Here is a 27,880-nt window from a genome sequence, read left to right as displayed (position 1 = left end):
TACCGCCGCCGTCCTCGGCAGTGTCAGTCTCAGCCGGTGCGGCATAGGCGGGACTTGCTAAATCTGCATTGTGTAATAATTTATGTCGCGGCTATGTCTCAATTTAGGACCGACTTTCTGTGTTAGGTTTGTATCCTCTTCTTCTATTTCGAAATTCGAAGTGTTTACTCTTTCCCGAAATAACTTTGAAAAGCCTCTGATTGCGACATACACCCGAGTATGCAAGGGAGGGTCTGTGAAGGATATTTATTGTACACGACACTATCTAAATAATTCGTGTCATCTGTCACTTGAATTCTGTTTGATTTGAAATATAAATTGTAACTCTTTGTTCATGATGCATTGCTTTTTTTCAAATAACGGCTGTTGAAATATGAAGAACTCATTTTACACAAACTTCTTATTACCCATAACAGAACCTCTCATCTATGAACGGAAGTGACGACTTATCTTCAAATGGGAGACCACTCTTTGGTGCAAAACTTGATTGTTCCGCATACCACTGAGCTAGTCAGTGCTTCTACGATTGAAAGCAGCAGCTTTTTTGAGTCTATTTACGGTAAGTAAGTTTTGGGTGCATATTGTCGTTCGTGTGTCATACTGTCCATTTTGGAGAGTTTAATGGTAGCTTCTTTGATAAATAATGAGGCTTTCGTTTCGAGCCGGGGAGGTGTGGCAATCTGCGAGATTTTGACTCCCGGGGGACGGAGTTACATTGCATTTGGAATTGATCTGTGTGAATTCAGCCAGCACAATTTCGCAACCATTCTGTCAGCAAATTAACTCTGTCAATCTCTTTGCCAGTCTCCAGTGAAAGTACTGGCTTCTTGGTTTATTGTACAAGTAGCGAAATAGAGCTCTATATTCAGTATGAATGTTGGGTTCCGGTGTAGCTGATACACCGGTACACAAAGTGACAAACTACAATCAAGTACTGTGTCCACTGTATGACTGTGTTGCTGTCATAACCTTCTTTCACAATTGGTGATCGATCAAGATTCGATTTCAATAAGGTTCTATTCATTTAGCTTACCACATAAACTTATGCATTAGACTGTGTAACTGTTTCTGCCTCATCATATCACCGAGAAAAGTGTCCATTCAACTCATGAGGAAGTAAGAACATCCTGATTCGGAAATTTATTTTCTGGAAGATTTCCTTAATTCACAAGTCAACCAAAAACATGCAAAATGTAAAGTAAATGTTTACAGGTCATCTGAATCTAAAGATTTTTTCTTTCTTCTTGATTATGATTGCCAGAAAACTCAGCTTTCATCATGTATACAGTTTCTGCAGTTGCTTCGATTATAGCATTAGCAAAGGCGTTGCTCCATCAAAAAGAACTTGTTTTGTCATTCACCTTGATGGATTTATGAACTGCACAGTGCAGATTGCAAGTATGTATACTGTATAGTATAAGTATGTAAGCGCAGCGCCCCGTGTTGATTAATTAAACGCCCACTGACTGGTGTCACTGTCACTTTGTCACTGTCAGTTTGGGCGTGGTGACTAAAAATTGGTAGAATGTATGCATTTGAAATTTCAGTATTGATTCCAAACAACAACATAATAATAATAACAATAATAGTAAGTACAATGTAAACACATTGTTCCATACTTGGCTTCTCACCATATCAAAGAGCAGTCTCAGAGCGCTTTTCAAAATACATACATGTGTATGTATGTGGAACATAGACGTGCTTTCTCTTTCTTTCTCTCTCTCTCCACCTTGCACTACATGTATCTGTATACATTTGTTATGATCTTGAAAAAATGTTTATGGATTAATCATAATGATTGATTTTCTGGTCGATTTTCCTTTCATAGTTTCAAGGCAGCATCAGCAGAAGACATGAGCTACCCACCATATGGCGCGCCACCAGGAGGCTACCCTCCCGCAGGCGGGGGATACCCACAGCAGGGGGGATACCCACAGGGGGGTGGATTTTCTCAAGCCCCCGGAGCAGGGGTATGACCTTTTTTTTGATTCATGAGCATTTTTGTGGTTTAGTTTCTCCTGCTTTGTTCCTTTAAATGGTTGGTCACAGGTAATTGTGGTCTGCATTTATTGATTACATACAACAAAATTAATGATAAAAAAGAACAATAATAATATGCATTATTATGAGGGAGTTCATAAAATAAAATTCGTTGGAAAAAAAGTTGTATTCGCACCTTACAGTTACATTGTTGAAAAATAGAAAACAAAATACGAACATTTATATAATATTCAACAATTCTGATTATTAAGAAATTGCAAGCAAGGAGTTTTTCTGTGGTCTTGCTATTAATTAGCTTTCATTATTATGATAACATGCTGGAGGCTTGCTATGTAATTTATAATCTGCGGATAGACTCCAGAAAAAAGCAACACAAAATGAGGAGCATAACCTTGCACAAACAGTCTGTGAAGTGAAGTTTTTGGTAATGTGTTTCAGTTTTCAATGCCCACACCAGAGTCAGCTTCAGCAGCGGCCTACGGAAGTGCACCTGGTTACCCAGCTCAGCCAGGATATGGGGTAAGACCTGCAGTTTCCAGGGATGTTGTTTATAGCCGTCGGCAGTCAGCCAAATGGTGAAAAATCTTTCAAATTGCCAAAAACTTAACAGTCATTTTGGCAGCATTTTTTTTAACTGTGGCGAAGAAGAAAATGGCGCTATACGGACTGCTTTAAACTTGGGAAACTTGCTGAAACTCTAATGGGGAAAATGTAAAAAATACCCTGAGAATTTAAGATGAAACTGTCTGATCAATTTGAATCGTTGTGTTTGTTTTGAATTTGAGCTTGGATAAAGAAATGCAGACATTGCAGACCATATGACAACTTTCTGCATCAGTTTAAAGTTGTTGTTTAAAGGGCAGCTGTCGGGTTGCCTGGTCTCAAAAATGCGCGGAGTCGCGTGCAAAAACGCGTTTAAGAGTTTTCCGAGTTGATTCAACTAAAGACTGTTGATTTGGTCCAGAAGAAGACACTTTCATCATTAGTTTGAAACCATTAAAATGCGTGAAACTTTCTGCTAGTTCTCACAATCCGCAAAAAAACGAAGCAGTTGGCAGGCCGAAACGACTCAAAATCCGCGACCGACAACTCTGTCAGCACAAGAAAGACGCCGCAGCGTTAGCCTTGCTGTGACGTCACTCGAGGAAGCCGATAAGGCCGCTGTGAAGTTTACAGTACAATGTAGACTACAGCTGGACATCTGTAATGCTGTACGCGTGATTGATTCTTGCACAAAGTAAAGTATTAGGATGGTGGATTGGTGGTATCTTCTCAAGACCCACGTTCCCATTTTCTCTTCTTTGATCTGACCGACTGCAACCTTTACAAGTCATTTCTAAAGTGGTTCACATGCTGTTGCTACTCCTCCAGTCCACCCGGTTAAACCATAAAGTTGCTCAACCACAGACCCTCGTGTCCCTTGTCAGCAGACACTGTACACTTATGAAGAAGGTCCGCTTGAGGTGTCACACCAATTACCGTGTACGTGTGAGGTACTGAATTCAAGACAAAAGCCAACTCTGTCGGTGGGAAAATCTAGGAAAGAGATGATGATAATACATCTTCAGTTACTCACTCAAGTAGATAGACGAGATAAGATAAAGGGAAGAGAGACAGAGACAAAGATGAAACAGTGGATCTAGTGTGGAAAATTGGGGAGGGGGGTTCGGCCGCAAAAAATCAAAGATGAATTTGTCAAACTGTGTTTGTGATGGTTATCGTGTGTGTGTGTGTGTGTGTGTGTGAACTCAGAGAACTCAGAACTCAGAACTCATTTAATTGTCATAAAAACACAGTAAAGGGTTTATCAGACACGAAGTGGATATTTGTAAAGACAAGAAGAAATATCGTCCATGGAGCAGTGATTACAACATTGTTATGTATCTGTAGTTATGTCATTATTGCGTATAATCATGCAGTTGTATACAAATTCAGCAAGTTGTTGCTGTATCGGTACGTCTTGCATCGTCATCAGCTGACTCGGATTTCGAGCATTAACACGTGCATCTTCCATAAGCTGCAAGCGTAGATCATGAAATCTTGTACAACTATCCAGGAAATGGAGCTCGTCTTCAATTACGCCACACACGGTGCACTTTCTATCCTCTCTGGGTGTGTTTGTGTATCTCCCCCTTTCGATTTTTAAATCGTGAGCGCTAATACGCAATCTACACAGTGCTTTTCTGTGTTTGGGGTTGGTTACACGTCAAGTATGCTTCACAGTCGTAATCGCCGTCAGTAATTGTGTTGTAGTATTGCAGTTTTGAGCCCTCAGTCTTCTTTCCTTGCCAAAATCGTACGTATTTTGTACGTGTGTGTGTGTGTGTGTGATAACACGTATACATGTGTGTGTGTGTCTGTGTATATGTGTGATAACACGTGTGTGTGAGTGTGTTTGTGTGTGTGTGTTTGTGTTCCTCGACGCGTGACAATATCTGCCAATAAGTTGAACAAAAACAGGGTTCAAGTGGAACAAAAGCAGGAGGGGGACGGAAGACATGTTATGAACTCCGTTTTTTACTGCGAAATTTTGGCCTGGGAGAAGTCACCCCATCCTAAGTTTCTCTTCACCTACCCGTGAAGTATGCTTGAGGGCTTGACTAGACAACCCGATTGCGCCCATTACACGGCATAAAGAGAGCACCGTTCAACCCGGCCGATTCCGCGGCTGACGTCACGCGTCCAAGGGAAGTAATTTTCGAGCGGGCTGCATTGACTCGGCCAAGAATGCAAACTTTCTTCGATTAAAGACATTGTAGCATGTCTAAAGTCTTCGGACTTGTGTTATCAAGCTGTCAAAATCACCAAGTAACTTTTAAGTATAGTTTCAGTTACATGATAACTCATTCTAAGGAACAGATTTTGAGAGCCACAACCCGACAGCTGCCCTTTAAGTTTCAACATTGAAAGGTACTGTCAGTGAGTTTACGCTCTTTTGTGTGTGAGTACACCTCCTTGAGAATGCATCAATTTGTTTAGATACAATGGGGTACTGATAAGAGTTTTCTTCTTATACATAAACATATTTTGTTTAACCCTTTCGCTGCCAACCAAAACTTGCGTATGTGCATTCCTGACTGCCAGGGAATATTGGAGTTCGGGGTGTAATAATTCACAAAAAATTCTAGTTCCAAACTGGCAGTAGGTAGGTAAGTAAAACCTGTGTTATTTTTAAGGGAAATTGAACCAAGAATCTGTTTTTAGTGTCTAATCATGGAAATAATAATTAGTTTGGCTTATAATGATGTTTAAATATGAACTTTTGAAAAATCAGTCCGGCGCATCTTCCGGTGCCTGTGGATCAAACACAGGTGGCTGTTTTGCTCGCTCCAAGAAAGGATTATACATGTAATCACTATCATCTACCTGTTTCCAACGAATCGTCCGAAAGAAGATCTCCCCCTTCCCTTGTCAGTATCCATAATCATTTGCACCCCCTGTAGCGTCAGTCCGGCTTTGTTTTTCCCTACTACGGCCCGGTCGACTTCCACTGTTAGCCATTTTGACGAGTCGAGATTTCTCTCCCCTATCCTGTCGCCAAGGCCGAAAATAGCCTTCAGACGCAAAACCGCGTCACCATTTATGTTTATTCATGAGAATGAGGTATCCTACCAAGCCATTGGCTGCTATTTTTGTGTCAGCAGTGACATCGCACTTCTGGAAAATCTCGGAACGGTGAAGACGGGTAAACCCGTCTTAAGGCGCTGCGGCTGCACAAGCGCAGGACGGGTATACCCGTCCTAAGGCAGGCAAGTGGTTAATGGGGAGCTTAATAATAATATACACCAAATAAATGTAATAAAAATAAATCGGCTTTCCCAACTTCGTCTGAATTTCTTAAATCATTCCTCAGTTGTTCATCGAAAGGAGGTCCAGCTAAATGTTATAAATTTTACAGACGGGCGCATTGGCGTGGTGGTAAGACGTCGGCCTCCTAATCGGGAGGTCGTGAGTTCGAATCCCGGTCGCTGCCACCTGGTGGGTTAAGAGTGGAGATTTTTCCTATCTCCTAGGTCAACTTATGTGCAGACCTGCTAGTGACTTGAACCCCTTCGTGTGTAAACGCAAGCACAAGACCAAGTGCGCACGGTAAAGATCCTGTTATCCATGTCAGAGTTCGGTGGGTTATGAAAACTCGAAAATACCCAGCATGCCTACTCAACGAAAGCGGAGTGAAGCTGACTATGCTCTCAGAGTATAGTGTGGGGAACCCAAATGGGCAAACGAGCTCACACGTAACCAGAAAATTCTGGAATGCTGAAGAATTTATAAATTTATATGATACTAGATGAATACCCGGCTTCGCCGGGTGGATCGCGAGACAGAGTATGCAGCGTGGCGGTTCGCCGGCTTAGAGCACGTGCTGAAAATTTTCATCGACCAGTTTGTGCCCGGGGTCCACCTGAATATGCCCACCAAATTTGATGCAGATCCGTCGAGAACTTCCACCTGAATATGCCCACCCAATTTGATGCAGATCCGTCGAGAACTTTGGCAGTGCATCCCGAACAGACAGACACACAGATACACACACAGACAGTAGTCGTACCTACCATCTATTGTAGAGCTTCTGGGTAGACAACATTAGATTCGTTTTCGTTGTGTGGCGGAAGTGAAAGAAGTGAAGTAGAGCCGAAAAAAAAAGTGTTTAGTTTCGTAATTCGTATCGCGAAACAGAGTATTCACTGCGATTCACCGCGCCGCGCTTAGAGCACGTGTTGAAAATGTTCATCGACCAGTTTGTGCCCGGGGTCCACCTGAATACACCTACCAAATTTGAAGCAGATCCATCGAGAACTTTGGCCGTGCATCGCGAACACACACACACACACACACACACACACACACACACACACACACACACACACACACACACACACACACACACACACACACACAGAAGCCGTATATATATATACTAGAATGAATACCCGCTTCGCCGGGTACCCGGCTTTGCCGGAAAGAAGTAGAGCCGAATTATACCCGGCTTTGCCGGGGAGAAGTAGAGCCGAATACCCGGCTTCGCCGGGAAGAAGTAGAGGAATACCCGGTTTTGCCGGGATGAAAGCGTTGTGGACAGTGACCTTCTAAAAATAGTAACGGGAATATCCGGCTTCGCCGGGATGAAAGTGTTGTGGACAGTGACCTTCTAAAAATAGTAACGGGAATATGGATTGACGCCACACGAAGGAAGGGAGATAAACGCAAAACACTGGAGAAGATAAGGAAGAGTTACTGGGAATGGATCTGGGAAGATGAACAGAAAAACCAAAATCGGTTCAGCGCTGCGCGCTGAGAGCACGTGTTGAAAATTCTCATCGACCAGGTTGTGTCTGGGGTCTACCTGAATATGCCCACCAAGTTTGAAGCAGATCCATCGAGGTGCATCGCGAACACACACACACACACACAGACACACAGACAGACAGACACAAGTCGTATATATATATAGATATATAGAGATTGTTTACAGGCTCAGCCTCCAGGAATGCCCCCTGCCCCAGGAGGTTACCCAGGCGCTCCCAATGTTTCCATGCCAAATGCGCCCAGTGCTGCTCAGCCAACATATAATCAGGTATTGCTTTTGCACTGCAAATCTGTTTGGCTGTTTTTCAACATTTTTTTCTTTTTTGGGTTTAAGCGTGTTTTATTCATTTTCTTTGTACAAACGTTTCAGACAAAAACAACATATAGAACGATAACAAGCAGACTTTTTATGGATACTTTGTTCTATTTTTGCTTCTTGTACATTTATGCTTGGCTTGCAGGATGTAATGTTCCAAAGATATGTGAATATCATGGAGGTTTGTGTGAGTTAAATAAACATTATTTTCTCTCTCTTGTAACTTCTCAATCAGATTTCTGCACAGACACACACACAGATAGAAAAAAAAGGTTATGACAGGATAGGATCTTAATCAACATTACGCAGTTTCCTTCAGTTTGAACACTCAAGATTAAACAGCATGGCTACTTTCTATGCGGAGTGGGACATCTTTATGAATTAATTTTGTAACAGACACCATTGTCAACATGCAAAATTAATTCCGCAAAACATTCCTCTCCTCTCCAGCCTGGATTTGGTGGGGGTTACCCTCCTGCGTCTCAGCCAGGCGGCTACCCAGCACAGCCCGGCGCTCCAGGTGGTTATGGCCAGCCTCCAGCCGGCTACGGTTCTGCCCCTGCACCAGGCGGCTTCCCCTCTGGCCCGGCACAAACCCAGTACGGTGCCCCTCCAGGCGGCCAGTACCCTGCACAGAGCCCACCAAACTATGGGGCTCCGCAGGGAGGACAGTTTGGGGCTCCACAAGGTGGACAATATGGGGCCCCACAAGGTGGACAAGGACAGTATGGGGCTCCACAGGGAGGGCAGTATGGGGCTCCGCCCGGGGGGCAATATGGAGCACAACCTCCTAGCACTGGAGGGTATGGAGCCTCATCAACGCCTGGTTACGGCCAAGGTCAAGGTCAAGGCTACTCTTCTGCACAGCCCCAGGGTAGCGTGCCTGCTGCTGCTTCTTATAAAATTAGGGTGAGGCTTTGAGAGGTGTAACTGAAAGTTAGCTGCATTTTATTATGTGTATATATGTGCGTGTGTTGATGTACAGTACCCGGCAAAAGAAACGCAACTCATTCGCGCCTACTGTTGCAAGTGATTTTTCGTCATTTTCAAATTGTCGTAAAATATTAACCAGATAAGGTACATAAAAATGGAAGACAGATTTGTGGAGGATATTTTACTGGCTGCACGATTCATGCATATTATTTCATCGTTTTCTTTTTGTATCTTTTCATAAACTGTGTTATACAGGGTAGGGGTCAAGGGAGTCGTGATTGCAGGCAAACATGTCACTTCGACACGCTACAAATTGTGTAAAAATGCATATTTTTCAACCAGGTAAAGACAGTTGTGGAGGAAATTCATCTCTTAACATGATCAATTAAATGTAATTATTCGCAAAAGCGTAACAAAATTACAAAAATGAACATAAATCACTTAGACGGTGTTAAAAAGGGTTGTTTGGGAGAAGCTCCTTCAGGCGAACATGTCACTTCGGCACGCTACAAAATTTGTAAAAATGCATATTTTTCAACCTGGTTAAGACAAATTTAGAGGAAATTCATTTCTCAACATGATCATTTTATTAGAATTATTGGCCAAAGCGTTACATTATCGCAGTTTGGGACTACGATCTTCAAAGTGACAGTGCAGTGGGCGTCTATTTCAGCACAGCGAAGAGGACCTGCACATCTTAGGGACTTTGTTTGTTCGTTTGTCTGTTTATTTATGTGTGAGTGTGTATCGATATGTCTGTGTGTGTGTATTTGTGTTTATGAGTGTGTATGAATGAGTTAAGGGAGGGGGGACGTATGCGTTTGGCTTCATAGTACTTTCTCACGAATCACAACGCAAACGGGTCATTGGTTAAAAAAATATAATCATTAAAAGCGCAGCATTTTTTTCTTCTAATAATGGCATGTTCAAGTAGCACAGACACTTGGTCACAAAAAGCATCTGATTTTAAAACAAATCATAACGTCGATATCGTGCGTAGGAGTTTTTTCCCAAACAACCATTTTTAACACCGTCTAAGTGATTTATGTTCATGTTTGTAATTATGTTACGCTTTGGCGAATAATTCTATATAAATGATCATGTTGAGAGATGCATTTCCTCCACAACTGTCTTTACCTCGTTGAAAAATATGCATTTGTACGAATTTTGTAGCGTGTTGAAAGACACGTTCGCCTGCAATCACAACTTGATTGACCCCTACCCTGTATAACACAGTTTATGGAAAGATAAAAAAAAGAAAACGATTAAATGATATGCACGAATCGTGCAGCCAGTAAAATATCCTCCTCGAATCTGTCTTCCTTTTTTATGTACCTTACCTGATTCATATTTTACGACAATTTGAAAATGACAAAAAAATCACTTGCAACAGCGGGCGCGAATGAGTTGCGTTTCTTTCGCCGGGTACTGTACATCACCGTGAGCTTCCGAGAATTAAGAAACGATCAATAAGTGTGCATTGTTATTATTAATTGTGTTTGTGAGCTTGGTGGAATAGTTTTCCTTTGTTGAAGATGCTATAGGTAGACAATTTGGATAAATGAGCAGGGATGGATTTGTATTATGGTTAAACAAACGGTTATTTGTCTTGGAGTGTGTGTGTGTTTGCTTTTTACTTGCTTTGTAACATTGGAGTCTGTTTTCCCTCCTGACTTTAGTAAAGTGTCGGAGTAGTTGTATTTACTTATTTATTTATTAATTTATTTAAATGTAGGGGCTTCTGCAGCAAAACAAATGGGACAGATTGCACATATCATTGATTGAGATTTCACAAATGTTGTTTCATGTTGTTTACAGGAGGACGGTACGCTGAAACCGTATCCACGTTTCAACGTAGAAGAAGACGTTCAGAAGCTCAGAAAGGCCATGAAAGGATTGGGTAATTTCTTGGAATATAAATTATAGCTCAAGATTATCTCTGCTGTGTGTTTAATTTTTTGTGCTGGTATTTAGAAGAGTGGGGACAATAAAAAGAATGAAGAGATGGGCAGTTATTGTTAAGCATACCCATGCATTAAAATGTGCGTGGCCACTATCTTCAGAAATATTGACTGTCATCCAAATTCGAAGACGCTGCTTTCAGTTGCCTGGCTATAAAGGTAGCTGTACTCGGTCTTCAGACAATTATAAAATAAAGCATTTCAGTGGAGGGATGCATACTCCTGCTATGTGAGGAGGTAGCCACATAAGTAAAGAACCACGTAGGACCATCTCTGACAGCGCATGATCGATCATCCCCAGGGAAGACGTAATCCAACAACTGCTTATCTTTGACCAACAGCTTAGTTCAAACCAATAACTAGCCAGTACAATTCCAGTGGTAACAGAGTAGTGCTCAGAAATACATCAGTATTATTATTATGGTAAGAAAATTGGGCTGGGGAAGGGAAGTAATGCTGTATCAGGTTGATTCAAGGGAAACAAATTGTGTGGTTTTACCGTATGATTGTTCCTCAGAAAAGATACTCAAACCGAGAGACATTGGAAGTGATAGGGACTTGAGTATGCATGAGTATGATTCAGAGTTATCTTTTGTGATGTATTTTATTTTTTAATTATGTGTATTTTTTTATTTGATCTTTTTATTTTTATGTTTTACTTTTTTCTCATGACAAAGTAACTTTTTTCCAGGTACGGATGAGAAAGCCATCGTTGATATTCTTGGCTATCGCAGCAATGACCAGAGGCAGAACCTGAAACTGATGTACAAAACATGTTTTGGCAGAGTAAGTATAACTGCTTCAGTAACCTAACCAAACGAATGTAGGTGAGACTGATTGATATAACCAATTGAAGTGCTTGTGAACGTTTTGATATTAACATTTTGTTCATTTCATTGCTTCTTATTCTCTTAGGTGCCGGGAAACTGGTTCCGAATTAGTCTCATTTATTGATCTTGATCATGCAAGTTCTGATGACAAATTTGAAAAAGGAATTAAGTACCTAAAAGTGCAGTAAAGGTGAGAGAGGTAGAGTTTCGAGGGATTACATTGAATAATTATGGTGACTTTCCGGTCAAACTTTATTTTCTCCTAGTCCCAGGCGACCCATCTTGGAACAGGTGGGAGTGATATGCTTAGGAATAATGGAAGATGGAACTACTATATGGAACTGATATATATATGAGTTGTTCTTCAGTACTGGTGACAGAAAGGGGGAAAAGTGGTCAAAATTCAAATCTCTAGTTTTGTTTTTGAAATATTGCTTTTCATAAAGCAGAAATACTGTAGTATCTGTTGTACATAAGAAAAAATCACTGGTTCACATGGTTCCTACATAATCTAACTTTTAAAGCTGGTTCTTGTGTGTCTGTGTGTATGTTTGTATGATGACGATAGGACCCGAAACGGCTGCACGGACTGAGACAGGAATTGCAGAGAATGTTCTTTGCCACTCGAGTCGTGTCATAAGGTACTTTTGGAATAGCAAATTTGAAAGGATTCTTCAAAAAACGGCGGAAAACATTATATACCCTGTGAGCTATCGAGGATCCTCCCCGTCTGGGCTGTCGAAACATGGTCTTGTTAAAAGACGTTTTCAAATGCGGTTAACGGGGAGATACACTCGAAGCACATTTAGCGAAGTTATGTTGCCAAATCATCAAAGATCAACATTTCACTACACGGATCGATGCACACAGTCGAAATAGATGTGACTTTCACACGACCGAAGACTACTTACTAGCAGACGACAAGATCTAAATATTTAGATCAGTGTAAGAGCAATCCGTTGAAGAACAGTTACTCCGCTTATTCGTCTTCAGTTAAGCTTATTTCCCCTGCCATAAGTTTCCTTGCAGATCTGCAGTCGCGTAGTGAAATGAACTAGTGTCATCGGAAGATTCTTCTCAGTCAATGATCAAAGCACAGTAAGTTCTATGCTGACAAAAGTCACTTTCGGACAACACGACGATTGACTTAATTTATGAGCCCAAAGGTAACAATATCGACAAGAATGTACGCATTTGACATTAAATGAAACATTCATAGACAGTTTCCAACTCACCAGATCTGCCAAAGAGCCGTCATTCGTGAAAAAACGATGATTTTAATCAGACAGGTATCGGAAACAAGCCTTGGTCACCTGCGTTATTCCTTCCAAGGCGACGTGACGACGCCACATTTGTTTGTTTATGGCTGTTTATCGCGAAACAACACAGTTGAAATTTGTGTGTAAAATACCACAAATTTGTGGTGAATCAGTTCGTCATCTGCGTTTCGATTGTAATTCAGTCAGATTGGAGTTACTTTGAATCGAAGGCGAGGGTAACCTGCGTTATTTGTGGGACATCGTGAACAAATTTGATTGCAATATTTTATACAGAAAGTAAATTTCAATGATTCTGGCTCAGACTTGTAGATCTGTTATGCAGTGTGTTGGTAGTGTATCTGCTTTTCTGCTATGAAGCTCATTTGGAGTGATACGCTGATCGAAGTGGGGTACCCTATGTGGGACATCAGCCGTATGCAGATTACGCCTCAGAACACTCTCGCATTTCACAAAGACAACAATAATTTGCAACATTTCAAGAACTGCATCAGTTTTATTAGATACTATTTCAACAACAACAGCACAAACACGACTATTATCAACAACACAGAACGGGAGGTAAGTCTTCAAAGACGCACCAAGTGTGCGTTCCCGTTTTTGGACGCCATTTTTGCTGGCATTTTCACAGTAAATCTTAATATTTCCATATCTATTGAATGATTTTTGTATTTTCTTTGATTGTGCCGATTCTCCTATCTCTCTGGCATGTACTGGGTGCTTTGTGACCAGTTTCTCCCCTAGACTGTATTGAAAAATGCGTCCGTGTGAGCTGACCCCCACTTGTGACCAGTAGCAAAGAACAACTCATATATATATGCCTTTCTATTAAAAGTCTTGTCATAAAAAAGGTCGTGTACAAATACCACCTAGCGCTGGGTGTGTGTACAAATATCTGTCCAGGCTTTTACATGGGAAAAGAGAATCTTTCCACTTAGGCACATACCAAAAATCTACAGCCTTGCTGCCTTTTGTGCAGAGTGGAATTTTGTTTAGTTCATTTCACAACTGAAGCTATAGTGTCAAACTGCGAAATTGGTTCTTCAACAAAAATCGCTTAATTTGCACGGAGAGCAGTTAAGCTGTTGATTTTTGGTGTGTGTTGAAGCAGGAGTATGCTTCTAATTACACGTAAAAGCCTGGACACATCTGTTACATTTGACATTGTCGTTTGGGGAAGGAATGTGCTTTTCAAGCTTTACCCTTTCTGAAATGTCAAACATTGTCTGTGCAGGATCTGGTTCAGGACCTGAAGAGTGAGCTTGGCGGTCGCTTCGAGGATGCTGTAGTAGCGCTGATGTTTAAACCAGAGGAGTACGATGCATATGAACTGCGCAGAGCCATGAGGGTATGTCATCTTTGTTGTCTTACTGTTCTTATAAATGAGATGTTGGACGGACACTGTCAGCTTTGTGTGCAGACTCAGAGATGATTTGTCTACCCACATGTCACCACTGTGGCTTGTAAATGACCTTGGTCATTCTGCTATCAAGTTCAGGGGGCTGTTAACACCTAAATACGCACACATGTGGGTAGCGCGACTCTGTTGCTGCTCATTTTCCTGGGGAGGAAGTGAGTCGAATGTCCCAGCGATTGGCACAATAAAGTAATACAATGAAATGAGATGTCTTGGGTGGATGTATTAGTTACATATTTGCAAGTTCTTTGTTATCTTCATTTTAGTTCTGTCCTTGAATGGAATATCTTGTACTTGGTGGATGTGTTAGGTGTGCATTTGCAAGTCCTTTGTTTTTATTGACGTCCTGTATAGATTATTGTAGTCGAGTCCTGTATAGACTGTTGTAGCCATAAGCGTATGTTACTTTGCTTGTAGTCCTTTTATTGAACTGGATATCTTTGTATCAGCTGGATGTATTGGATGTACATTTGAACATTCTTTGTTTGGTTTGCTCTTTCAGAATATGTCTAAGTCTTCCATGGTTAATTTATGAGATTCACTCATGGATGAAAGATACCATCAGGAATTCCTTAACTTTGAAAAATGTTCCTAATAGAAACTCGGTGAACCTCAGCATGTGTGCAGATTTTCCTGATTTTGAACATTCTCAACTTCCATACATGAAGTATAATCTGGTTCAAGGATAGTTAAATCAGATTTTGGTTTAAAAAAATATATTTGTGTAATTTTTCGTTGGCAGGGCATGGGCACAGATGAGGCAGCCTTGATAGAGATTTTGTGCACACGCAGCAACTCTCAGATTCATGCCTTCACAGCCACCTACAAATTGAGTGAGTTTATAAAGAGATATGCTTTGTGTATTGGATTTTTGTATGATGTGGCTGTTTGAAGGGTATGCATGTATTGAGAGAAGGAGGGGGACAGGGAGAGAAAGCAGTTCATGTTTATTTGTGTGTGTGTGTGTGTGTGTGTGGAGAGAATACAAGAGGGTGGGAAGAATTGCGATATAGAAAAGTTGTTTAAAGTACATTTTTGTAAGTATTGTTAATGATACAGTTTTATTTAATGAAGAAATATCATTACAAAAAATAAAGACCAATGAATAAGCTCCCTGCCTAAAGTAAAAAAAAGATAAAGAGGCAAAAAGAAAGGGTTGAAGCAGCCTGCATGCAACCGAGGTCCAAAAAGAAAAAGAAAAACAGAAAAAAAAGGGTGGGAGAAATATGAGAGGGTTGGAAGGTACGGGGGTTATATACTGGTAATTTTACTATGGAGTTACCTTGCAAGTCACGAGTCTCCTGTCATAGAAGGGAGATAATTGTCTCATGCAAATGTTTTTGTCTCCAGTGTACGGCAGAAAATTAGAGGAAGACATCATCAGTGAAACATCAGGTCACTTCCGAAAGCTGCTGGTCTCCATGAGTTGTGTAAGTTACACGGGATTTGTTTTGTGTTGAATAAAGTTGTGGAACAAAGAAGTTATGTGCCTGTTCAAGTGACAAAGACATGATTATTCAGTAAATGTTCACCAAATATTGTTTCTTTCATATTTTTTTTTTCCTTGCTACTACAAATCAGTTAAAATGACTAAAGATCTTTGAATTTTGGCCTCAGTTTAAAAAGACAGAAATGTTGTATCTATGGATGTAAACACCCCTGAAGCATGGGGTGATGCTTTTGACATGTTGTTTCCGTGCTACTACAAATGCTTAAAAAACTGATGATCTTGAATTTTGGCCTTAGTTTAAAAAGACAGAAATGTTGTATCTTTGGATAAAAACACCTATGAAGCATTGGGTGATGCTTTGTACATTTTGTCTCACTGCCAGTGAATGCGTGAAGGTAATGATGACATATTCACTCTTTGATAATTATGCACTGTGTACCTTCAGGGTGGGCGCATGGAAAACCAGTCTGTTGATCTTCAGAAAGCTCAGACTGATGCACAGGTAATGAGCATGGATGTGTGTGTGTGTGTGTGTGTGTGTGTGTGTGTGTGTGTGTGTGCATGCGAGCGCATGGGGTTGTATTTGGAAAGGTAGGTCACACCTTCTCTTGGAATATTCTGTTCTACCATCTTGCTTTGGTATTGTTCTTCCGATTATAAATCAGCAGTTGTTATAAAGCTCAACACCTGATTAAAAACGTGTAATTTTAGGATGAACTGAAGTAAACTTCTGAAGCTTAAAAGTAACTGCAGGTTATGGTAGTGTTTTGCTGTATCAATTTAATTATTGATTGCTGTAAACACTGTTATCTGTGTTTGTGTGTGATTGTGTGTGGGTTTTATTGTTTTTGTTTTTTACACCAGTGGTTTTTATATTAAAGAGAAAATAATAGGCTGATATGACTGCTGTGGGAGTGGTGGAAACACAAACACATTTTGGACTAGTTTAATTGCTGTACTCATTTTCTGACTCCAATTTCAATTTTTCAGAGAATATACCAGGCAGGCGAGAAGCGCTGGGGAACAGACGAGAACACATTCAACATGGTCCTGGCTTCACAGAGCTACGAGCAGCTGCGTGCCGTCTTTGATGCATATGGCAAAGTTTCTGGCAAGGATATTGAACACGCCATAAAGAGCGAGATGTCTGGTGATTTGTCTTCAGGCATGCTCACCGTAGGTAAGGCCTGGACCAGCTTTGGATGAGTTTGGGGCTGTTATTATTGCTTTAGTGGATGTAACAAAAATACCCAACAAAATCTGTGCTCACGTTTATATGGAGGAGACAACACAGTTGGACAACACTGCAGTTAAGACTCGGATCCTTGGAGGTCTTAAAAGGGGGATCCACTCTACTGTGTATGTGGCATCTTTTTATCTCTCTTTTCTGTCCTTCTTTTCACATTGAGTGTGTTGGGACCCCCCGCGGGTTAGGGGGAGTCCCATATTGGTTGGGACGAAAAAGAATTTACCCGATGCTCCCCAGCATGTCGTAAGAGGCTACTAACGGATTCTGTTTCTCCTTTTACCCTTGTTAAGTGTTTCTTGTATAGAATATAGTCAATGTTTGTAAAGATTTTAGTCAAGCAGTATGTAAGAAATGTTAAGTCCTTTGTACTGGAAACTTGCATTCTCCCAGTAAGGTCATAAACTACTCACAAAAAGTTAGGGAACACCCTTCATTTTCATGTGTTTTTGCAAATCGATGCTATTGTCAAAACTTTGCAAGCTACAACGCTGATCTTACACACACGCACAGAGTGGACTCCTGCCTTTGTTGTACAGGCTTGGTGTGCTGCACGTGCTACTCGGGCGTCAGTGGCTGAGCGTTGAAAATTGGTGAAAAGTTTGAAAATGTTACCGTTTTATGCTGACTCACCATTTTTTCTATCGCGTGTTTCTGACAAAATGATGCACTGCACGTGGAAGCTTGATGCTTTGACTGTGAAAACTGGTCACTGGTTACTCAATAAAAGCCAGGGCCTGGGCGGACCAGGGCACAACAACACGATGGTCGGACGACAGAAGTTAAGCCTGCTGGACAGAGGAAGAGCCATAGGGTGGTTCCAAGACGGTGTTGGCGTACGGGAGATTGCCAGAAGGCTTCTGTGGTGTGGTGGCAATCTCCCGTACGCCAACACCGTCTTGGAACCACCCTATGGCTCTTCCTCTGTCCAGCAGGCTTAACTTCTGTCGTCCGACCATCGTGATGTTGTGCCCTGGTCCGCCACTGACGCCCGAGTAGCACGTGCAGCACACCAAGCCTGTACAACAAAGGCAGGAGTCCACTCTGTGCGTGTGTGTAAGATCAGCGTTGTAGCTTGCAAAGTTTTGACAATAGCATCGATTTGCAAAAACACATGAAAATGAAGGGTGTTCCCTAACTTTTTGTGAGTAGTTTATATTGTACTACGATGCAAGCCCCTGGAGCAATTTTTTGATTAGTGCTTTTGTGAACAAGAAACAATTAACAAGTGGCTCTATCACATCTCCCCCTTTTCCCCTATCCCATCTCCCCCCTTTCCCCGTCGCGATATAACCTTGAATGGTGGAAAATGACGTTAAACACCAAATAAAGAAAGAAAGTGTGTGTGTGTGGGGGGGGGGTTAGAATGATTTGAATGTTTCCAGGCTGTTTGCTGCCGACTTTTTTCTTTGAGAGTAACCGGTCATCTTCTATCCTTGCTTTCAGTGAGAATGATCCGCAGTAAGCACGCCTACTTTGCTGACAGATTGTACCACTCCATGAAGGTAAGCAGTGTATTTTTGGTTCACGTAAGTGTAGCCTATGCGATCGTAACTTTGTCTGTCTGTGCGTGCGTGCGTGCGTGCGTCTGTGCGTGTGTATGTCTGTGGTAGAAACTCTAACATTTGAAGACGTCACATTACATTGACGTCACATTATGACGTAAGAGGGTTAGACGTCACGCGAAGGAAGTACTGACAGTCTCGGTCATTATTATTTTGAGCGCGCCGAGACTAGTTGGCAGTCGTGTCCTTGTAAGTAGGCTACATGCAGACAGACAGATCTAGATCTAGTGTCTCGCTTTCTTGCACAGTTTCACCTATGCTCTTTCTGTGTGTGTGTGTGTGTGTGTGTGTGTGTGTGTGTGTGTGTGTGTGTGTGTGTGTGTGTGTGTGTGTGTGTGTGTGTGTGTGTGTGACGGAGTGATTGAGTTTGTGTTACTGATTGTCGATTTCTTACGTGAGCCTTGATGGCTTCGCCTCTTGTTTATTGTATTTTTGCATTTTCAGATTTATATGGTTCAACTTCAAGATGTTGGGGACAGTTAATGCACATAAGGGAACGGGAATAGAATGGATTAAATTACATATCTTATCCCAACTCACATATAGCAATTTACTTCAGTTTAGTGCTAGAACGCTGTAACTACACATCACCTTGGTAACAAGGTAGATAACTCTACAAAAAAAAAGAGCGACCCTGACCTATAAACAGGACAAAAGCCAGACCGAGGCTGATTTCCTACTTGTGTCGCTATATTGAATTCATTACAACTTCCAGCGAGCGTGCTTGCGGACGTTTTTTGACTACGCTCAGGCTTTTCAGCCTTTCGTCTGGTAAGTACAGAGCTGTACCTTATACTGAGTCCTCTCTCTTGTCTCTGGGGGAAAAGCACAGGTATCTTTTCGAGTTATCCTCTCTTTCGGAAACTTTGCAAAGATCTCTCTCGCGCTCCATCTTCTCTGCTCTCGACAACTTCGAGTTTCGTCAGGACGCGGGTGAGAAGGACGTCATTACGCTGCTACCCACTTTGGCTAAAGTTTCTGCTGAGCAGATGAGCCTCTCAGCACGTCTCTTTGCACACTGCGTGCACGCGCGCAGGTTTTTTTTTCTCTCTCTCTGGGGCTAGGATCCAAGATAAAGTCATCATCGAGTCACGTTAGTCTTCTCCTTTCACCGAAGGTTCCTTGCTTGGTCATCCGTCGCTTGGCTCAAGGTGCAAGTAAGAGGCGGAGCTACTCCGGCACTCATTGCTTTTTGTGTTCAGCAGGGGAGTGTTCGCACGTCTACGCTACGTTGCGTACCTCCCCATCTTCCGGCAAGAAACCGGGAACTGCTACAGCGTTCCACACACTGCCTCAAATTAGGCAAGTTAATGGATAAGCTAGACAAGCACACATAGGGTTTCAAGACCCTCTGGCTTAGGCAGCTTTGAGTGTATGTACGTCCACTTATGGTGTAGTTGCATACCTCTTCATTTCCGCCTTCTCGGATGAAGCTGCTAAGTGCCACCAATTTTCGGCAAGAGGCGGAAAACAGGTCAAGCTATTAAAGCAAACACAGCTTTTCCGGTTTACGGAATCGCTGGCATTCTCATAAGAGTTGTAAGCTCTGGTTTTCCATCAGCTCTCCAGAACATGGCCAACTAACTGGTGCACATTCTGACTCAAAAACCTTTAGGTTTACCGAGCCACTGTCCTGAATCTCAGACGGAACATTTCCGGCGAAGCCTACCCCTTACGGTAGTGGCATTCTGTCAGCGACTATCGCCGGGCAACACGAAGGACTCGCATAAATTTCATAGTTTCAGCGATTCACTTTAAGAGGTTACGGAAAGAACTAAGGACACCATCATGTGGCGACCCTTATGTTTGGCACAGAAGCTTTTAGCATTGGGGATCTTTTCCACATACGCAAAAGATAGTGAACATTTATGTTTTTGGCAATAATAGATAGAAACACGTACCTTGTGGTTCAGTGATTCAACTTCGGCATTACGCCCCGCAGGGTCCTTTTCTCCCGCGAGTTAACAAGCTACACTCTTATTGTAGTCTTCACAGCGGCGGCCCCTAGATTTTTCATAACGTTGCAATGTGCTAGGAGGTCTCTCCTATTTTGCAGAATAGTACGCAGTTGTACGCCCTGTCAAAATCTCAAGCCTTCTCGGCTAAGCCATCGAAGTGATGTCACACTCATCACAGTATGGTATAGGCTTCCGGCTCTACTGCGCCTACCCCTCTTTTCCTCTGGATTAAGCTCAAAGAAGGCTGGATCATGGAACTCCAGTTTCAGGGATTCAGCTTCGGATACATACTCATATCTCTCTGCACGCTTTTCTAGCAACAATATAGGCCGAGTCAATTCCGCACAAAGGCAGAAAGAGGGTACAACTTACCTTTACCCTCAGCGGGTATCCAACTTCAGGTTTCCAGCACTTGAATTACCAGTTATCGAAACCATGGCAAAATAGAGGCCTTCTCTATCCCTAAGCCAGTTCTCTTACCGTAAATAAATAAATAAAAAGCAATGATGCAGGTGTGTATTCTACAGTGGAACCACACTTTTGACCTCTCATTTTAAGACTTGCCCCCTTGCTTGTTCAGATTTTCTGTTCATAACCTCTGTAAATTTAACTCCTTTAAATTCTCTCAGATTTTTCGGGGTCTTCAAAGGGTGACGTTCTACTGTTCTGTTGTGTTCAAATATGTTTTTATTTGATGCTTTCAGGGCATGGGTACAGATGACAGCACCCTGATTCGTGTCATCGTGTCGCGCTGTGAGGTGGACATGAAACAGATCAAGGACGAGTTCCAGAAACGCTATGGGCAAGCCCTGGAGGCCTTTGTCAGGGTCAGTAGAGCTCTTGTTTGTTTGATGAATTATTGGTTTCTACTTTATTTATGCCAGTTTAATCGTATCCTGTTTTACTGCACCCGTGGGCAATTTAGAGTGGACAAGACTATCCAGATGTATGAACACATTCTCAGGGATGGGATTTGTATGCATATATACACCTTTTCTGTCGATCTAAACAAATGAAATATTCCATCCAAATTATAGAAATCTTTCAGCTTCAGGGGTTTGCTTTTTCCAATAAGCTTTTTCATTTCTATCCAAGTCCCATCCCTGATTCTATAAGAATGACATGGACAGATAAGTGACGTGTACATGTTGTTTTCTGATCATGTTTCTTTGTTTGCTTAAGTCTGCCCCACATGGCCAGAGATAGATGTGTGTGTTTGAATGTTTTTGAGGGATGTGGGGTCTGCAGGCAGTGGAGGAGGGCTTGAATTTTGTCAGGACGTAATTCTTGTGAGGTCGAGGGAATATGCAGAAGAATCAAGATTGGGACTCTGTCTGGTCCAAACTATTGCTGCTTTTATCTGGATTAATGTTACTTATTGATTTGCTGGGATGCCTCTTTCGATTTCTGGACTTTGGTATGTTTGTGTGCAGGTATGCATGTGTATGTATCTCTCTCTTTTTCTGGGCTCTTTCTCTCTCTCTCTTTCTCTCAGTGTCTGTGATTCGTACTGTTTTGTGGTCCGATGCACATCGCCAACTCTCTTGTGACACAAAGTTGTTTCCGCATTTTTACAGGATGATATCTCTGGAGACTATCGCCGTCTGATGATGGCCCTGATTGGCGGTGTCCCTCAGTAAAATGTTTCATCATCGTCAACCAACACTAACGATCAAGACCTGCGATAATTGAGAGGCTGCTACTCTCATTATCACCTTGCATGTTGTAATCCAACCGTGTAACTCTGCGATACTAAAAGGGAACATATACAATCTTTTGCATACTCCAGATAGGGCCCCTTGGAAGCGATGTCACATACTAAAAGAGGGGTGAATATTTTGAGATTCATTCATTGTGATGACGAAGCTCACATGGGGCTAAACCTGGATACTGCCCAATCTTGTTGGCAATCATAGCCTTTGTATTTTGTTGTGCGCAGTGCTCAAGTAGATGATCTTGATGTAGAAAATTGTTCTTGAGATGTCGTTATTAATGGCATGTAATCATTATTAACACGATTGTTCTTGTAGCGTTATTTCCTCCTTTAATATGCACTGGCTGTGTTTTTTGTTGTAGTTTCCCCCATATCATAAATGTTGATATTAGCATGGGTGGGGAAATGAGGGAAGGGTTAGAAACTACATCTTGAACACATTTTGTCTCGTGTTTTGTCCTGCATGAATTCTGTAGCTTGTACTTTCGTAGCTTGTATTTTGATTCCACACTTTTGTTACTGATCATGCATATATATATATAGATATCCATGTGTGTGCATGTTACAGAGAAACTATGTGTTTGTGTTTTTGTATGGCCTTTTTAAAAAAAAGTTTGATGCATATTTGTTACTGTTGTGGTACTAGAGTCGAGTAGTTGGAGCTTGTATTAGCCAAAAGTAAGTTTTTACCCTCATTTTTGCATGTGCGGATTGTCTCACATACCTGAAGAAAAACATCATTTATATATGATTCTCAACTGTTTTGTTTTTTCTCTCCTTAAAAATAAAAGTAGACGTGTGTGGGAAGAAAGTTGTGTTTAGCAGTTGTTTTTATATGATTTTGAAGTGGTTTTTGACTCACATGCGAAGCAAAAGTGAGTCTATGTACTCACCCGAGTCGTCCGTCCGTCCGTCCGTCCGGACGTCCGGACGTCCGTCCGTCCGTCCGGCCGTCCGGAAAACTTTAACGTTGGATATTTCTTGGACACTATTCAGTCTATCAGTACCAAATTTGGCAAGATGGTGTATGATGACAAGGCCCCAAAAAACATACATAGCATCTTGACCTTGCTTCAAGGTCAAGGTCGCAGGGGCCATAAATGTTGCCTAAAAAACAGCTATTTTTCCAATTTTTCCCATTTTCTCTGAAGTTTTTGAGATTGAATACCTCACCTATATATGATATATAGGGCAAAGTAAGCCCCATCTTTTGATACCAGTTTGGTTTACCTTGCTTCAAGGTCAAGGTCACAGGAGCTCTTCAAAGTTGGATTGTATACATATTTTGAAGTGACCTTGACCCTGAACTATGGAAGATAACTGTTTCAAACTTAAAAATTATGTGGGGCACATGTTATGCTTTCATCATGAGACACATTTGGTCACATATGATCAAGGTCAAGGTCACTTTGACCCTTATGAAATGTGACCAAAATAAGGTAGTGAACCACTAAAAGTGACCATATCTCATGGTAGAAAGAGCCAATAAGCACCATTGTACTTCCTATGTCTTGAATTAACAGCTTTGTGTTGCATGACCTTGGATGACCTTGACCGTGGGTCAAGGTCACATGTATTTTGGTAGGAAAAATGTGTAAAGCATGTGAGTCGTATGGGCTTTGCCCTTCTTGTTTTCTAGTGCATGCTGTAATTTGGTTTTTGTCTTTTCTAAAGAATAGTTTTTACAAAATCCTCAGTGCAGATTTTTTTTCTCAGTTGCATGCTGCTCTTAGAGCTTCAAGGTTTTAAATACACACGCTAATTGTGAAAATAATATGCTGCGACGAAACAGAAAACTGAACTACCTGAATTCAGTATTTTTTTGGGACAACATTCATGTGGAAGTTCTTTCCTTTTATCCTGATACTTACCCTTTTATTTTGATGTCCTACTTTTGTTTCAAATTGTTTAAGTCCTGTGTATTTGGGTTGTTGCTTAGATACCTTGACCGGAGTCAGCTTGCTTGCATCAGTGCTTATTACTGCTACACGTATGAGGAGCAGTAGCCATGATGTCATTTATGGTGCATATTATAGTTTCACAGTATACATCTAGAATTGTTTTTCGTTTGTTTGTTGTTTGTTAGTCTTATGGATTTCAGTAAATCTGTATGCAGTGTGATTTTTGTATGTGCTTGGAATATCCATTTTCGTGTGTAGTGTGTGTGTGTTTTGTTGTTTTGATTTGTTCGTTTTTGTGTGGATTATTATGAGTGAGTGTGTTTGTTTTTTTGTTTTGTTGTTTGTTTAAATGATGAATTAATTATGAATACATTTTGAAGTTTTTCCCCTTTGCATTTTTGTTTTGTTATTATTATTATTAATTGGGGTCTTGATTTAGTCCGACAACTTAATTTTGTCTTTTGAGATTATTATGAGTACATTTATTTCTTAACATCTTTTTCTGCGAGAAAGAGACAATGTTAGTTTGTCATTGTCATGCTTATATGCACAGATTAGTGGTTGCCTATGCATATCCTGATTTCATTATTTTGTTTACCTTTTTGTTGATTTTGTACTCCTAATTTTTACCGGTTGCACGACACAAACTATTTTTGACATCAGCAGGATCTTATCATTGAAATATATTTGACATTATGTTTTGAATATCATTTTTCACTGCAATTTTTTGTCTTTCTCTTTCGTTTATTAGACCTGTACACAAATATTACTCCATTTCTTTGATGTGTTATTTTCTTGGCCGATAAAAATATTTTAAATCTCTCATCTTACAGTTGATCTGCCATTGTATTTCTATTTTCCTCAAAGGGACTTTGCCCTACAGTTTAATTTAGATTAATTTCTTGATGCAACGATCTTCTGAAGAGGCATCCTGTGCTCTCAAGATTGTGCTTAAATGTCACTTCTAAGTAGTTCTGATATTCTTGTTATGATGTTCGTTTGCATAACTTTGGAAGAAGCCGTTTGAACCACAGTCATATTATATTCATATTCATTATAAAATAATATTTACAGATTTAGTTTCAAGCAACCTGATTACAACTATCATTCAAGAAACTGACTGAGAATATTGACTTCATGTACCGTTGCAAGCTCAAAGTCTGCCTGTTTCTCTTTCTTTCAAGAAGATACCTGTCAACGTTTTCTATCAGCTGGTATGAATCCATTACAACATCTTTTATGTACAAGACTGACCCGTTAGATTAGCCTTGTTCATAACGCTGATACTAATATAACAACTGTAAGCTGAAAGCGCACATGAAAATTATGGACTGATCTGATCAAATCTTGCATAAGATTTCAGTGTAGTTTACCAAACAGGCATGACATAAAATAAAAAGTGCTGCTTGGCGAAGATTATTTGTTGATACCCAAACACTGAAATTCTGTTTGTCAGTATATCATCCACATTCACCAAAAATATATTTTCTCAGGGTTACTCTCACTCCCTCCACTCCCACCCTGCCTTCCCAATGGCAATAACTGGGTTGTTTTCTTTTGTAGAAATTTATCCTAGCACATTTCACCTACTGTGCCTGGTAATGGTATAAAGTATATACAAACTATAGACACAGACAGAGATACCAGTACAATTGTGTAGTCATTTGCATTAAAAGCATTTTCAGGAATGATAGTTACCTTTATTCTGATCTGAGCAGCATTAGGCTACTCCAAAAGTTTCTTGATGTATTTATTTTAATTTTATATACATGTAGTTTGATTCTTGCCCTGAAGTGTGGCCCTCAGAGATGATAAGTCAAAGTTGAAGTATTATGTGCCAACTTGTGAGCAAATTTGTTGCAATTTTGCACAGTAACAGGGAGGGTGGGGTGTGTTAACGTGTGATTTTTTTACAATGGACTAGTATTTGTTTATTTATTTATTTTCTATTTTGGAACATTGCTTTTTTGTTTGCAACACTGTTTTCGTGTGATATGCGAACTTGAACTGATCACAATGATTGTATATCAAATTGGGTTTTACTGACTTCCAGGTTTGCACCGAAGATTGTTTTCCTGTTTAATTAGCCTGGGAGAGATCGACACCCGAAAAGTCATACTGTTGAGTTAGTGTTTCCATGTGTTTTACATATTTTGCTAAGACAGTATACATTTTTGTTTTGTTTCTGAGATAATAATATTTTGTTTGGGGGCTGTCAAAAAACTACTGCTGCATTGTTATTTTGTTTCCAAATATTTTTCTCTGGATTTAAAAATAAATGAACCAAACATTTGGTCAATGTTTTATTGAAACAAAGTGTAACTATATATTTCTATTTTAATTCATGTCTAATGATAGACCCTTGCACTTTTCTTATGCACAGTTGAATTTTTTCTCACATCAGATTTTCTTGTACAAGCATCTCAGATGTGCGATTTTATAATTGTAATTTATTAGGATAACTGTATGCATATGGTGGTTTTTGTTTTGTTTCGTTTGTTTAAGTTTTAGTTACTGCCTTCTTCTCTCCGTTCCTTTTTTCTGAAAGGACTGATTATTGACTTGCATGTTGAGCAATTTATTTACCTGTGAAGATAGGTCATCTCAGACAAAATGTCTTGTACTTGCTCCATGATCTTGTCTTACTTTCTTCCTGCTTGCTAAATAGTGCACCTTGTTTTTGACATTTATGAATCCTTCAAGTGATGCACAGAAACACTTTTGTTTTGATACATCCGGTTCATTTGGTTTTGTAGGCGAGAGTTATCATTGAAACAAATAAAGTAAATATATAACAAAGTCTCACATTTTCTTCTTTCTTTCGTTCATTTTTTCTCCTCCATTCACACATGAGTGTGGTGTGTGCGATTTGTGTGCCTGTTTGTCAGGCATGTGCAAAAGAAAAAAAAATAAACAGTAAGCAATATGGCTCATGGACATTTATTTATTACAGTTCAGCAGTAAAGCAATGTTTTTGTTCTAAAAAATCCATCACAATATCTGGCATAATTCCAGTTTATTTTGTTTATTTATTATACCACTTTGGTTTTATTTGAGATCTCAGGACATGGCATACCAAATAATACACTTCAAATATTCAACTTTTGACTTTAAATTTATAAAATGTTTGCGTAGGTCCAGGTAATAATACAAAGTAAAGCATAACAATGAAAAAGCTAATGCCTTCACTCGATGATAGTCTGACTGGTTAAGTGCCGATTTATAATGTAATTATAACTCACTCTGTGGTTTTGCGCAATCATAATATGGAAGTTTTAGGCATCACAAAATGTAAGATGTGCGTAGGTATTAGGCAATGCGAATTCGTATTAATACTGAAGCGGTAAAAGCATCACAGGACAAAATGCATGGATGATAACAGATAGGCAGGCTGACAAAGAATTTAGACTGAAAAGAAGAGGACATTATCACAACAGCTTGAAAGAAGAGGACACAATAACATGTAAAAAAAAATAAATAAAAAAAACATTAAAAAAAAACATACCCTTGCAAACATGGTTACTATTCCTTTGCAGTATTAAGCAGAGTGAGACTTAACATGGATAAAGTAAAACGGAAGAATATTTCTTGTGTTCACAATACTGACTGAATCTGCAATGTGCGTAGAAATGTGTATACTGTAGTTCAATCTAAGTGCTGAAACGACACAGAAACTAATACTGTTTTTAGTAAGATAAATATTATTTATATACATGTATAAACATTTCTGTGCACACAATACAGAGCTGACCACATATGCCATGGAAACAAGGATTCCTATTTACATCATGTGGACAAAACAGTTTTTATGTCAATGCAGCACTTGCCGGTGATTTGTTTGTCAGACTACATTTGTATTTTATTTACGAATTTCTGATACATTGCCATTGAAAGCCTGCAATGACTGCATGTCCTGCAGACTGAAGTACTACTTGTAACCTACGTTTATGTTTTGGAGTTCAAAGGAAGACATTCATTTTGATTAACGCCCGCTAGCCTGATCT

General features: G+C 40.4%; 1 protein-coding gene across 1 annotated transcript; it reads left to right on the top strand.

Moving 5' to 3' along the window:
- LOC138958760 (annexin-B12-like) lies at nucleotides 1-26,676 on the top strand. Its single transcript, XM_070330043.1, has 16 exons — nucleotides 1-126; nucleotides 417-559; nucleotides 1,829-1,970; nucleotides 2,440-2,520; nucleotides 7,475-7,576; nucleotides 8,075-8,533; nucleotides 10,376-10,457; nucleotides 11,210-11,304; nucleotides 13,860-13,973; nucleotides 14,785-14,875; nucleotides 15,393-15,472; nucleotides 15,938-15,994; nucleotides 16,483-16,672; nucleotides 18,185-18,243; nucleotides 20,966-21,088; nucleotides 21,839-26,676. The coding sequence occupies exons 3-16, from the start codon at nucleotides 1,854-1,856 to the stop codon at nucleotides 21,899-21,901; spliced, it is 1,713 nt and encodes a 570-aa protein (XP_070186144.1). The 5' UTR covers nucleotides 1-126; nucleotides 417-559; nucleotides 1,829-1,853; the 3' UTR covers nucleotides 21,902-26,676.
- Nucleotides 26,677-27,880: the final 1,204 nt, after the last annotated feature.

This window comes from Littorina saxatilis, linkage group LG2 (genome assembly GCF_037325665.1).
Source record: "Littorina saxatilis isolate snail1 linkage group LG2, US_GU_Lsax_2.0, whole genome shotgun sequence".
In the NCBI taxonomy this organism is placed as follows: domain Eukaryota; kingdom Metazoa; phylum Mollusca; class Gastropoda; order Littorinimorpha; family Littorinidae; genus Littorina; species Littorina saxatilis.
This window is presented reverse-complemented; position numbering and strand designations above follow the sequence as displayed.

Bases quoted from the DNA above. Each gene is read 5' to 3' on its own strand.
- LOC138958760 (XM_070330043.1), top strand. From the start codon at position 1,854: ATGAGCTACCCACCATATGGCGCGCCACCAGGAGGCTACCCTCCCGCA. The intron at 10,458-11,209 runs GTAATTTCTTGG...ACTTTTTTCCAG, and splicing joins AAAGGCCATGAAAGGATTGG to GTACGGATGAGAAAGCCATC. The intron at 15,473-15,937 runs GTAAGTTACACG...GTGTACCTTCAG, and splicing joins TGCTGGTCTCCATGAGTTGT to GGTGGGCGCATGGAAAACCA.